Genomic DNA, 15,754 nt, shown 5'->3' on the forward strand with positions numbered 1-15,754 from the left:
TTTTTTCATATAATTTTACACTCCTAGGGAATTATTAATTAGGGATCTATTCATCGTGTTTATATTCGTCAGCACCAATTTTTAGTATCAATAGAGTAGTTTGTGCATTTAAAAAAAAACGTTGGAACATTATTTTGAGAGTTACATTAAATACTATTCAGTATTTATAACGTTATATCGAGTTCAGTAACGTGTGTATATTGGAGATATAAATCACATAGCCCATAATATACATTACGCGTAAGGCGCGAGTAATCACAGTTAATACATTTTGTAGTTCACACAGAACGTAAATAAGAACAAATATGAAAATCAGTAAAAAGATTAAACAATAATTCTAATAAACACTGCATCATATTTTTTACCGATAAAATACAATACTTCATCCGAAGCGAAGCAATTCGAAAAAGTGGTAATTTTTTCTTTTTAACAGCGCTACAGCGCTTTTCCACTGCTGCAGAATATTAATGCGTTCAGTACAACAATCGCCGAGAGCGCTACGGAATCTTATTTTTTTAGGGTACCCTGGTGGAAAGGTAAAAATAGAAGTGCTTAGCTGTACTGGCGATTACTTTGGTTTTAATCTTATTTTCTAAATGCCTGCGAACTACGTAAACGCTATCGGACGTGTAATCTTGTATTTACACTGGAAAAGTGTTCGTTGAAATGTTTCAAATATATATATATATATATAATGCTATTTGTCCGTTAGTTTATATGTATAAAAAATAAGTTTCACTTAAGATTAATTACTTTAATTTAATTATAAACAGCGGTAACCTTTAATTAATCTATGTTTATACAAAATGAATTATTTTATTTGTTTTAATTTTTAATAATATCATTTCACGCTTGGCTTGTAGAAAATATTACAGTACACGTAATTCATAAGTGTTTTAAATAGAAGTTTGAAACGGTCACGCGATCGCTTCATGCGCTGTTTAATAAAAATAAACTTGTTTGTTTTATATTTATAATAAAAATAATGATTACATACATAAAATTTTATTATCATTACAACAATATCTTGTTTCTTTCCTAGTTTGAAATTATGTATTTTTACTCTACATTGTTTTTGCTTATTTACTTTACTATTATTACTTTACTTTTTTTTTAATTATCATTATCAACGCATCGAAGATAAAGATCTATGATTTTTTCAATCATATTAATTTTATGATATATGTATAATTGTTAATGAAAAGAGCAGTAGTGCATAGCCTACGCTAAAATGTCGAAGACGAATATTATCGCTCACTAAATCATAGTTTCCTGGTACCGCAGCCCCATGCCCGGGGACTTGTTATTGTTTCCTGCTCTCTACTCGAGCACGGGAGACACGGCCCACTTGCTCTGAGGATGTCATTTTTCTCTTTTATAGATGTGGAAGGCAATTTAGCCTTCAAATCGCGTATTTCATCAATTTTAAATGACTAATTTCACGAAATCACGTGAAATTCAAAAATATTATTAATATCATAATTATGTCCATCTGGTAATCAATGTTAATTAAGTATGACATTATCTTCGTAATTACGGACCGATTAAGTCCCGCGGAGAAAGTTGCGGCCGCTCTAATGATTCGTTAAATTAATGTTTGCCATGATCTTACCCGATATTAAAATAATGGTTTAAATTATCGTTATATATTCAACTCGCACGCAAATTCAATCATCCTAAGAGCCGTTATAAATAAAACTCCGTATAATATTCGCCTATTCCGCGGAATATTGTTTCGTTCATTGTCTTAAGTACAAGGGCGACAGACTTTTGGCGGCGTTGTTGCACTCTAAAACAGGCAGGGTATAAAGCAGGGGCAGAATCCTAAATATTCCCGGCGGATGCCGCCAAGTTTGCCGACGACGGAAAATGGAAAAGGGAGGGTAGATGGAAAATTGTTTTGGCAATCGGCTGAAGAAAATGGCCACCGCATTTCCTGTGGTCAAGCGAGCCAGCAGCTTTTCCAATCGCTTCGCTGTTTATGTATTCCTGGTGCGTACATCTTCGCTGCAGAACTTTAGTAGTGTTTTTTTTTTTTCTTAATGATTTGTCAATGTTTCTCTGTGGCTGCGAAAAACATTTTCAGCAGTTGTTTTATTTACGTATTCAAAACAATTGCACGTATTTCTTGTACGCTTTAAAAACTGCTGACATTTTATTTCGGACATACGTTTTAACGAAGTATTATAAATGATTATCAATCAAGATAATAGAAAACGTACATACAGCATTCCGTGAATATTTATTTACAACAGCTAATAGGCGTGCCTTACAACTTCATTAACCATCCAGCGTGCGTGTTTCCGAACGAATTTCCTTCGATGCACTCTCCGCCAGTCATCATTACAGAACTCGCTAATGAGTCAATAACAGGCGTGTTTTACGTTTTTAATAAACTGCTGGCCGTCAGTTTAATCCGCGAAAAGCTGGATAAACGATTGGTCGGAAATAGTCGGCTGCACGAATTGTAATTTACAGACTCGAGCGGTAATGGCGACGCATCAGAGGGCAATTTATGCTCTTATAATAAATTCATTAGCTTGCGGAGTTTGCGTGCGCTGTCGATGTGTGCGTCGACAGGTGAGCTGCTAGCGTCGGACGTACCTAGATAGCTTGTCACAAAGGTAATGGTTATTTCGAAGATTAATTACAGCCTCTATATGTATTCATTGAGGATATTTTACATCGTTAGCGTCAATGAAATTAGCCCTCTATTAAAAGCTGATAGATGTAATGATGATCCAACTGCTAATTGTGACGCTGACTACTCGAGTACACTTAGACTATAAATGAGTACTTTATTTTGTTTGGACGCGATGCGAAGCAATTACGTTGCTTTAAATTGTTGCCTTGTATTCAATGTTAGTGTTTTTTTCTTTCTAGAATTTGTTGAGAATCTTCAATGGACAATATATTTCCTTTGTAATATATATTCTGTAATAATAGTATATTTTGATATGAGGCGTTTTATAAATGATCATTCGCAACTTGTAGCGCAATGCCTTACGTGTATTTACAAGGGAAAGTTCGCTCATATTAATATGTTATAGCGTTCCATTTCAGAGATATCTCCGCAGCGGAGACAAAGGCGATCTAATTCCGTGTAGGCAAGTAGCACACATCGAGATGGGGTAGCAGCCGATTGTCGGGGGCGCGTGATGGATGGCCCGGGACGGGTCAACGAATTCCGACATTATTCTTTTTTACCCTTCTTTCGTCCGTTTGCTGGAGTAAGCCCTTTTTGCGACGTCCTTTTTTCCCCTGGAATTTTTACGTTTTATGGACTGCTACAATTACAAAATAAAAATGGAATTGCTCAGTAATTCCGTCTTGGATTGTTGAAGTTTCGGTTTTTGTTCGCTGGCTTCGTTCGGCTTTGTCGTTTGGACTTTTGGATTGGAGATATTTCTGGGTAATGGAATAATTTTATCTCATCCTATCACTGATAATTTAAAGGACGTTCGCTCTTTAATATTGTCGGTATAAAGGACGTATTGAGCAACATTTCGTTGGTACATAAAGGTGTCCCGACAATTCCCCGTCCGTAAAATAAAACGTGCACGAAAAACCGATGCTTTTTCGAAAACATTTCGTTTTCACCATGGGCTTAGGAAATTCGTTTAAGTAGTGGTCAGTGGCGGCCGGTCTCCAGGGGTTGGCGCGCTGCATACTGTATGAAGGAGCAACTCGATTTTCGACTTCAAAGTCGTTTGACCATTGAATTTCAATTCACTACGTATCTGTTGAATATATTCGAGTTCTATTTCGCCTTTTTATCTACACACGACACGTCGAATACCACTTACCCATACTTAGACTACCCATATGTATTGACATAATGAATTTGTAAGTGCTTGTATATTTTTTTAATATTTTTAAATTCCTACCAAAAATATTCTTATCTTTTTAGAAATGCAATGCTATGTTTAGGTTTAGTTGTGCTTTTATAAAATGGCAACACTATTCAAAGAAATGTTTTTTTTTTTCGAAATAAAAATAAATAAGTATAAGCTACATAAAAGTGTAACTATTTGTATAAGAAAAATGTTACCTGCTCTATTGGACTGGTCTATCATAGGCTGAACTATCCTACGTCTTGCGTTGATAAACCTGTAAAGAAAAATATATATATTAATTTCATTTCCAAACGTCAACCACAAAAACACAAAACAAATAAATTTTATTATTAATATAACCAGTATTAAATTTCCTCAAATGTAATAATTTGAAATGTACTAGGAGCACATAACCCGCGAGCGAGTATTTGAAGCAATTACTCGCATCGGATAGGTTACGAGGTGAATAAGTAACAGCGCGGGCGCGGGTGCATTCCCAAATTAACTGTCACCATGAATTGCGCGGAGATAACCCGCCGCGCGCCGCCCGCCGATTGCTTTGTGATTCGATTAGTTTTTCGAGTAATTTTATCGAAATCATATCGAGTTCATTCGTTATAAATTTATGTTATGTATTTATAACTTTTAACCATTTAATATAAAACTCATAAGTCATGATATCATAAAACGATTTTGATAATTTATTTTATTCTATCTAAGTGGTATAATAAAAACGGTTAATGTTAAACATAAGTGTTTTAGTAAAAAGGTTGTTGTTGCTGTTTTTTTTTTTTAATTTAAATTAGTCGATTAATAAACAAACACGTTTCGCTATGCGTCCAGAAAATATAGCCGTTATTATAGCGCAAACATAGTTGCGTGTTATTTACAAATTACATATATTTATGTATGTGTAGCTGGACAAATGTTAGCGTTTATTCCGTAATACAACTAACAGTAATGGAAACAGCGGTTTAACAGTGACCCGAAAGAGAATAAGAGGCATCAACTAACATAATGAACATTCGAAAATTATCTCGAATTTAAACTGGAAAGCGTAGCGGACCCTTCCATGGGCGTAATTACGACGAAACATGGCCCGGCCAGCGTCCGATGCGACTAATGTATTGTTAATATCAAGATTAGTTAATTAACTCTTCATCTGGCCGGCCGGTCTCGAACAGCCCCGGCTCCGGAGGGAAAAACGCAAGTTTTACGCGCGGCGTGGGGGCAATTCCTTGTATTAATTTTGACAGTTAAAATTGTTATTACAGTGTTTCTGCGTTGCAATATGTTACAGTGACGGCTCGAGGTTCGAAGATTTATCGTGTTACGCTAATTACGAGATTACTTTGTGGTGTTAATTTACGAATGAGGTGATTGTTACTTCGTTATTAACACGGATTATGTAATTGATTTATGTAATTATGTATACATAATCCCAATATCACATGTAAATTTAAACGGACTACAATGCAATAAACAGTAACAATACTACGTGAGCAAACTCGAAGGCAAATTTTGTAGTAAAACTAAAGTAGTGACTAGTATGATACTGGTTTGAACCAGTTCTATCCAGTGTATTCTTAATAATAACATCTAACAACGATACAACAGAGAAACAGATATAAAAAATAAATGATCAAATGTAATGATATATTTTCGAATCCCCAGTAATAAGAGTCGACATGGAATGACGTCACAATGAGCTACTGCATCCATATGCAACAATAAAGTGACATGAAATTTGCATTTGTTTATCTCTATTATTTTATAATACATTAAACCGGACCCCAGATGGGGCCTCGTAAATCATAACACTCCGTTAATACCGGCGGGCGAAGGGTTGGATGGCAAAATGGCGACTTGTAATTCCTTGTAGCTATCACTTGGAAGCTAAAAATGCACACATGCCGTGATTTATTTATTCCGTATGCAAATGAGACTAATTGTTATGAGATTTAAGCGCTAAAGTGTCACGAACCCTTCTGGTTCTGAATTATGTGCATTATCTGTGGTTTTTATTTCTAATTTCAGATTCATCAACCGCTCAGCTGTTTCGTTAATTCCGTTCGCCCTTATTAATATTGGACAACATCATATACATTACTCTTATCCCAATGTAAGTAGCTAAAGCACTTGTGTTATGGAAAATCAGAAGTAACGAAACACACTACTGGGTAAGTATGATCATTTGTCTTCTTGTATTTATTCGTTATAAAACAGATCCAATTATAATTAAGAAAACAGCAGCCGAATAATCCGAAGTCAATTTCCGTAAATGATATAACAGTATTAATTATTTTTATTACCGTGCAGGGTGTTGCGACAAATACGTAATGTTAATAGCATCCTCGAACTTCATGATGTCCTGGTATCTATTATTATTATTGTCAGATTTTCCCGGCTTTCCCTGCCTTTCCCTAAATAGGAAAAGTTAAAATGCCCATTTAGTTCGTGCGACACGTCCGCCAGGCTCTCCGGGGTTCGGGATCGAAGCTAAAATACAAGACGAGGCACGCTCCTAATAAAACCGAAGCGAGGGCTCCAGTGAATTAATATTAAAATCGAAATTATTATAATTTTCATTGTATTATTTGTAACTAAGATAATATTTGTTAAAGTAAGTTTATACTGTCGTTTATTGCATTTGAATTTGTGTCGTTTCTTGTATTCATAAAAAAAGTTTGAACGATTAATTCTATTATAAACTATTCGCAGTAAAGAATAACCGCGAATAAAGTTTCTACCTTATAAATAGATTCAAAACATTACATAAATGATTTAAATCGCAAAATTAAAAATATGTTCCCGTAATAACATACATATTTCTAAATTGATTTAATTTTATTTATTTTTAAAGTAAAACTAAGTATTTGAGTTAATTCTGTAACATAATCACTAAAGGAAACATTTTAAAGGAATTTTTCATTACAAAATCATCATTGCGAAATATTTATGTTAACTACATATGATCCAATTGATATTCTCTATGGAAAAATGCATTGATTAGAAAAGGCAAAGTTACGAAATAAGGAAAGATAAAGCTCTTGTTTTGATAAATGTAGGTTACCTTCACAAACACGAGATGAATTGTAAACAAAAAATATTACAATAAACATATGTACATTCGATGGTATTATTTGAACACGTAAACTCTTAAGATCACCTATTGTAATCACTGTGTCATAACGGCTGTTAATTTACGTGAAAATAATAATAGAGCCTATCCCTTAAACCTACAGCTTGAGCTGAGAGGGTCTGAAGCTGAGAAGAGAATGAAATTTAATTTCGTTTCGAACTTTTTGGATTTTAATTACCTGAAAGCAAATTAAATAAGGGGGTTTATGTAGAATTCCAAGGAATCCAAGACTGCGGAGCGGAACTTCGCTAATTTATTACGGTTCCGCAGTTAACAGGTATTTCACAATAAATTGGTTATACATAAAGTTATTTGATTGTTTTATTACATAGTTATTGTTAACTTTAATTTAATCCATTATTTATTAATATTACAAGCATATATTTGTATGCTAAGATTAAAAACACTACTAATTATTGTATAATATACAAAGGTCTTTTTTATTGAAATTAAATTGTTTACACAGATTTCATTGAATTTTTGACTTCTAATATATTATAATATCATTAAGAATAATGTTCAAAAGTACTTCAGTATTTTTGAATCGTCATTAACTTAATTTGAGAATCAAATTATGCTTCGTTCAAGTAAAATATTGGAATCACCTATGTTTCTTCTCAAGCATGTGCTCTTTAAGCGATATATTGTAATATAATAGCTATATTATTTATTATATTATTTATTATATATCTTTATAATATTTCATTGATAATTAGAAATAAGTATGTCAAAAGAACAAATGGTATTTATTAATAGAAAAATGCGATAAATTGCTGAGTTACATTCAACACGAATAGATCGCTTGTTTTAATTAAAGTAAATAATTGCATGTCAACTTCTCACTCGGTTGCTTTACAAATAAATCATTTGAGGCTTTGGTGAAATCTTGATGTATAGCTATTTTAATTTTTTTTAATATTATTTAATTTTTAATACTTTTTTTATTAGATATTTATATTTTTTGTAATGCTTAACTGAAAAATTCTACTAAGGCAACATACATCAACTGGAGATGCATTTCGATGTCATGGACGGAATTTACTTGAATTTTATCTTATTGTATATATTTTCATTATGTTACGGTATAGTACCGTAATATATATACTTAATGGTAGAGTTTTATGTAACGCCGTTAGGATGGGTACCACCCAATGATCCCATATTCTACTAAACAGCAATGCTCAGTATATTTGTGTTGTTTCAATAATATTCATAATATAATATTAGCGTTTTAAGTTTTGCTTGACATTTCTTATGGTACCACGTTCAATAGGTATATAAGGTGGTGGTGACCACTTACATATCCGCTTTACTGTATAATATATTTATAAAACCACAACAATAAATAATATATTTAAATAAAACCAGGATTCGTATAAGATGATATCTCTCAATCCGACATATTTACATTCATAAGCGAACGTAGTCCAGAGCTTATCTTGTATTTAAATATAGATTGCTTCTAAGAAATAGGAGTTTATAAAAGCCTCAGTGTTCCGGATCTTGAGCACAATAAACAGAGGCAGGTGGGCAGGAGTATCCCCTGCGATAAATTCTGTTTTTCCCTAATTAAGGTGTAATTCCGTGCGGACCCGACTGCGCGTCCCCCTGAACTACTACTCTCGACTATTATTTAAGACTGAATTAAATAGTTTAATTTCGGGTCCTTCTATTAATATATAGGTTAGACATATTTAGATAAAATTACTCGGTTTAATAAATAAATTAGTATTATTTTTTATATTACGCCAAGTACGTTTCTTGGTTAAAGGTTTTTATTTCTATTTTCTTTATCGTCTAGCAACGCTTTTACTTGTTTTTTCGCTAGACAAAGTATATCGTTCCTGTTCTTCTATGTAATATCGGGTAGTAGGTACATACTGCACTACCATCGACTGTAGTTTGATAGGATTTTTCAATGAAATGGAGTTAAACTAAAATAGATTCGAAAGGCGTTAAATTTTAATATACATATATACAATTTATAAGTGTTTTTTTTGTGTCGTGAACAAGACATTCGTATATAATATGTAAATATTGAGCTCCATCAATAAAAATAAAAAAAAATACCCTGTTTTTAGTAACTGTAATAATATATCTCATTCAAACATAATATGTCGAAATTTAAAACATAAAAAAACGTTTCAAACATTTATTTAGATTTACCGACTAGATCTGCACAGAATTCCTAATAGGGAGAATAATTTAAATTTTGTTTAAAATACAATTAAAATGATTTTAGTTAAGATAGTGAAAACAATTCAAATTACGAGCACGATTCGGTAAGGAAAGTTTTATCGCTGCGGGTCCGGCGCGGGTGTCCGGTAATCCCAGCACCAGAGCGACATGGCTTATCGGAGTCGCCAAATGAAGGCATTAGTTTTCATAAAGCCGTGATAGTCCCTAACTCCTAGGGCTGCGGTCTTAGTGCCTGTTGTATTTCGATATAGGATTCTGTATCAATACAATATTTTACTTTATTTAACCGTTGCGAAATTTAAGAGAGAATTTTCGATACTTGATAATGCAGTAACTGTAAATATCTGGCTGGGTAACGCCTTTCCAATTCATTGTAGGTTGGTGGACACATGAGGTAGGTTTTTATCCGACATATAGAGGGGTTCTTCTTTCGATACTCACCAAAAAGTAGACGCACGGGTGCAACACTGATACTTAATATACTACAGAAATTGTTTATTTACGACATCACATTAGAATTATTTATAATTATCAGTGTTACTTAACTATATTGTTTTTGTATTATAAATAAAAAACCTTCCTATCGAATCACTTTATCTATTTAAAAAAACGGCATCAAAATCCGTTGCGTAGTTTTAAAGATTAAAGCGTACAAAGGGACATAGGGACAGAAAAAAGTGACTTTGTTTTATACTATGTAAAGATATATAAGTTAAGAACAGATGTTTGAATTCACAAATCAGTTTCACGTGTTTTATTTAAATACTGGACGATCTAAACTCATTAATACTTAACAAAGATCAAACGAAAAAAGTTTAACATTAAAATTACTAACAAACCAAATCTACGAAGTAATTGTACGGTTAGCAAAAAAAAACCGAAGTACTCAACTGCAAGCGATGTTTATTGACGTCACAAACGAAAGCCAGCCTTCACGCGATTATTGAAATAGTGGAAATGAGGAAAAACAAAATGTTACATAAAAAGTTACGACGTATTAGCGGAGTAGCGAAATACGGTTACCGCACTGGGTCGAATCGACCGGCGGCAAAACATCGGCCGAGGGTCCCTATAATTCATTATTAGCAAGTTGTTTTTCCCGCATCCGTTAGCTGGTTACTCGCAAACTGTGGACTATTTCAAAGAGAGTTACGGCTTCGAATTTCGAGAAGCGTTCGTTCGCTACGTTTCAAAGTGCTGACATTTATTTTTGAGGGTAGTTGAACGATTATTTATTTCACTTGACGTAAGTCTTAACGTACCTTTACCATAAATCGAGTAAAATATAAAATATATGTGTTTAGTTAGATAGATATATAATTAGAAAACAAGTATTCCTTTGTTTATATAAATTAAAATGATAATTTAGACAAACTGATGTCGTAGATAAAAAATGTTTAAGAAATTAATCAACTTTTGACAATTGGTTGGTATTAAGATAACAATTTACTTGGTATAAAGATCAAGTCCATCTCATTAGACCTACCTATCAAAAATTTTACCGCTGAAAAGCAAGGTTTGGACGATGTATGCATGTAACTATAGCACAAATGATATAACCTCTTATTTTGCAAAGTTGTTTGTGCATTGTAGACGTAAGGGATGTTTTTTTAATTTTCATGGGTAGTGGTGGCCACTCACCATGTGGACCGTTCGGCAGTCAGCCTATCTATTTTATAAAAAATATTAAAAGTGGTTATATTTAGTGGTACGAATTGCAAAATTTAGATAAATAATGTTGCCATTAATTATATAAATAATAATTTATCATGGCTTGGATCACGTCCATGTAGTGTTGGTCAGTGTCACGGTAATTTATTACCACCTATATTTCAAATTAAAAACATATTTCTTTGTAAATAAATAATATCGCGCAGCGCCGGCCGTTACGCGCGCTTTGCCAACACCCTGTAATGATTTCGATTCGTGTATAAACACAGAAATTATTTATTGATTTATGAGTTCTATTTTTAAAATTAATCCTGAATTTATATTGTAAATAAATAAAGCTCTATATTAAATTATAGTTTGTTTTTCTTAAATCTGAAGATCTGAAGTTACATTCAGATCCGAGTAGAGTTTACGCTTTTATATTGTAATTTTTTTTAAATCACAAAACAATGTTATAGCGAATAACACTTTATTGGGGAATTTTATTTTTGTTTTTGTTTTTTCTAACAAATGAGTGGATAATTTGTTGATGGAATACTTTACAATATGTTATGAAATTAAAAAAAAAATAAACAGTTACGTTAAAAGAAAGCACGAAAGCTTAGTCTGTGAAGATTAAAAGTAAATGAATTATTGTTTCTTTACAAATTGTACTTGGAATTAGCTACAAATCTTCTCCTCAGCTTCAGACACCTTAGCCCAGCAATGAGAGAATAACGGGATTTTTTTTTCGTTTACAAAAGTTCCTTCCGTAGTTCCTGCTATCTTTTTAGCTATGTAGAGTATTTAAACCGCAGAGCTCTGGCCAAATCTCGAAGATTTGTTATTGAGCTCCGTGGGCTCTCATAAAGGGTGAATAATACGGTATAGATGTTGTTGGAATCCTATAAATCCACTTCGGACGGACGAACAGATCGTGTTTTGATGACTTCGGGGCGTCTTGGAAACCGGCTGACCAAACGATGATAACACTCTTTTTCAGTAAATAATGCAATATCACTCAGAAACATTTATAAACGATTGTGTAAACTGATAATCGTATTTGAAGAAATATGCCTTTTAAAATTAATTATTGAATTTCTAGTTTTTCCTTTTTTATTCTAGAAGATTTAATTGTCATTGAATTCGTTTTCTACAAAGAGAGAGAGAGAGAGAAGATGTTATGTTTTGAAATATATAAAAATATTTCCGTGCAAAAAAATAAAAATCGACTTGGAAGATTTGCGTGAAACGCTTTCAACAAAAGCTTAGTAATATCCAATGTCAATGAAATTGAGATGGGACCACCTCGCTCTACTGAACCCAGCGCAAAAATAATGATCAAAATCTCTTCGTACACATACATAAATAAAAAATTACTTTGACAAAAATTTCCTCTTGGAAGTTGGTTAATAAAAACAGTGGAAATCATCACGAACAGCGTCAAGCATTTATTATGCCTTCATTACTTAGCCCTTGACGATAGACACTCGATGATATACAGCCTCGGAGCGATATGTTAGAAAAACAAAACGCTATCACGAACAAATGCTTCTAATCCGCAGTCGGCCCCACGGACGATAAATTTTTTTCATGAAATCCGCTGGCCGCGTCGTCGCATAGAAACGGCCCTAAATCAGGCAATTATAGGTGTGACCAGTAAATTATTATAACCAGGGGATCATGAGTGGACTGGTCGGACAGCTACGAATATTGCCTATTGGAATTTTATTTGGAATCGTGTTCGGTGCCTTTGTCTTCAGATAATTTTTGACACATTTTTTTTATGGTATTCAGGCTCATTTATTTTCATGGAACTATTACATAAGCAACCTATGTACATATATACTAAAATTATCTCCTATGTCTGTTATGCAATTTTTATGTAGGTAGGTGTTGACTGTCAAAATTTTTGTTATTCATAAATATTGTTATATACTAGGGCGGGATAAATAAGTAGGTGATTATATCGACAAATGCTCCGTTTTAAGGAGAACTCCTTAATCTGGCACCGGTGGTAGTAATTACAGCGCGATATATCGTGACCCAGACCCTTCGACCTTCGGCATCATCTGCAACACATGGCTATGTGCTAATTGTGGGGGTAGTTTTTATTCCCTAATCAGAACGAGTTAGACATATGTTAAGAAATGCTTTTTCATTATAACGCATTGGAATATCTAAATTTATTTATTATTTTGTTAGCAATGGATGGTTTTAATAAAGATCTTATCTCAGCCAATTAGTACGAAGGCATAAAATAGCAGTAAATATTTCAAAACGTCACAGATGGTGTCATAATATTCCTTTGGGATGGGGCCTTGAAATACGCCGGGAAAAAATATTTTAAGAGACAAACGTTACGGAAATAAACATAAGTGATCAAAATATAAAGCATTTGAAGGTAAGAAGAGCTATATATTATCCTATATATACATGTATATAACCCTAAGGATTGCACTTGCGTTTTGAGTAATAATGACTTATGTATAATAAATGATTTAAGTGAAAAAGGACTTTACTAGCTCATCAATATATCAACAGTTTTTGTTATGTTCAAGTGTAACTGTTTACGGATCTGTAATTTCGTGTAATATCTCAATTCTCATGGCTCAAGCTGTCGGGGTCGCGGATACCCCATAATCGTGGTAATAGGCCGACCCGACGCCATGTTGCGCTGATTGCTTGACGAGTGTGCCGAATTTATTCCGCATTAAATATAGCTCGCAAAGGGTTGAGGTGTGAAATGTTATTGTGGACGACAGATGCGTTTTCATATAAACAAGATACTGAAATCTAAGATGGGGGTTAAACTTACGTGCCTATGTAGTTTTGCTTCGATAAACTTAATTACATTTAACCCTTCCCTGCCGCTCTATCTACCAACGGTACCTACAATTAAATATTTACAAAAGTATATAATATACTTGTTTAAAGTATATGAGTACCTATTTTATGCTTTATGTACTTGTAAATCATTAATTACGGAGCTATTAACGATTTATTTCAACTTGGTCGTACATATCTTTCGTTATTCACATACGTATTAAATACCAGGATAGCATAAACGTGTAGCAAACACAGCAACCACTAATGAGTGCGACAGCAGCGCTGTGTGGCCGCTGCGGCGGGCTCGCGAACTAATTTGCAGCTTGATGGATTGCCTCCACTGACGCAGCTCCACCGTTGTCTTGCTGGCCTGGTACTCTGCTAATTGCTATATGTAATCGATAAGATCCTACTTTATTCAGCTAATGACATTTACATTTCATTAAACGTCAATAAAAGTTACGTGTAAGTAAATATTCTAGTTTATTTCAAAATAAGCAATGTTTTTTGTAGTAGTAATTGTTTGTCACAGTAGCCGTAGAGATCGTGACGTCACAGTGGTTATCAGGTGCCTTAAGCCCTGATTCCCGCGTCATTAATTTGACAAATGGTCACAGAAGTTAACGGGACGTTGGTTGCAGACACACCCCGAGTCTGTAATGTGACTATCTTTTTCTATTTTGTTAGGATCGCTTAGTAATTAATGAACCATATAGATATTAAAAATATATAAATTTGGAATGTTTTTTTTTTTATTAATCTTATTTCGAATACTTAATATTTCCACAATGTTAGTGCTAAAATTTAAATGAAGATTCCGACTAAATATTTATTTAGTATATATGTACATAATATATTAAAAGCACTATCGCGTGAGCTCCACCAGATGGCGTAACAAGCTAATGCACCTTTAGACATCGCAGGCGCCCATATTATTTGCATACTCATTAATTAAAGACCTTTATAAAATGAATTTAAAGATACGACGCAAAACAACTATTAATAAATATAGTTGAAAATAAACATAATTATACTGTTTCAAATTCAACAAACTATAAAATTCTATATTCAAATTTCGCCATTTTTATAATGACATTTTTAAATTCAAACGTAGAACAATGACGAAGGCATAATGCTAGCAAAGAGGTCGTCAATAAGGAGGTTTATATCGTAGGTAGATATTGTTAATAAAAAAAAGAAAATTGTTTGTCATTCTAATGACAGTATGAAATGACAAGTTTTCCACAGATAATGTGACATTTTAATTGCAGATGAAACACATAGAGTTTTGATGTTGTGGTGATAAAGTGCTAACAACATAAATCATGCTACAATTAAGCTTTTAAAAAACATCAGATTCATAACTAAATGTCAACGATTAACGAGAAACACGGAAACGGTTAATTTATACCGGTTATTATTTAAAAAACCGGTATATTGGACAGCTAAAATCATTTAATGGTTAGATATAGAAGTCATATTCTTCGTTATATTGGTCACGTATGTGTAGATGATTCTAAATTTAAAGCATTTTTTTTAATTATAATTATTAGTTATTTTAAAAAGCTTATACATTGAATGTATTTTTAATTTAAATTTCGAATACTATTTCGGCACTAAATCAAATTTATGGATTAATAGTATGTAGCTGTTAACCCCTATGTGCCGGTAAGGTACTTTTCGTTCCATTTAAAAAATACATCTGATTTGAAACCTACCATCAATATAAATTCTAGGTATACCTATATGTATATAGGTTTAACACAAAACATATGAAACCAGTGTAAAGAGAATCATAACGACTAGGGAGATCATGAAAGTCGATAGCTATCGAAACAAAGGCCTGTATAAATAAAGGGCTAAAAATTTTAAGGAGCGCCCATTAGGGCCCTTAGTCGAGCCAATGTTGAATCAGAGATGGTTGATCACAATTGTTTCTGGCCAGCGTGAAATGTTTCAAATAATTGAAAACACATTCGATTTACAAAAATAAAAAAAATACCAAAGATCATCAGATTAAAAAAAGAACGCGTCGATTTAACTTCATTTGTAATATTATCATTTCAAACTTCGAATGACAAATTAACTTTTGACGTTA

The 15,754-nt window shown here is 33.1% G+C and overlaps 1 protein-coding gene across 6 annotated transcripts in view; it reads right to left on the reverse strand.

Annotated features, from left to right (window-relative positions):
• Nucleotides 1–15,754, reverse strand: part of LOC124538672 (homeobox protein homothorax) — a 243,659-nt gene that overhangs the window by 3,928 nt on the left and 223,977 nt on the right. For all 6 annotated transcript variants that reach the window (XM_047115812.1, XM_047115815.1, XM_047115811.1 and 3 more), the window contains one exon: nucleotides 4,052–4,110. In XM_047115812.1, the coding sequence (XP_046971768.1) occupies nucleotides 4,052–4,110 (59 nt within the window). The remainder of the gene's footprint in view (nucleotides 1–4,051; nucleotides 4,111–15,754) is intronic.

The sequence above is a fragment of the Vanessa cardui genome, chromosome 20 (assembly GCF_905220365.1).
Source record: "Vanessa cardui chromosome 20, ilVanCard2.1, whole genome shotgun sequence".
NCBI lineage: Eukaryota > Metazoa > Arthropoda > Insecta > Lepidoptera > Nymphalidae > Vanessa > Vanessa cardui.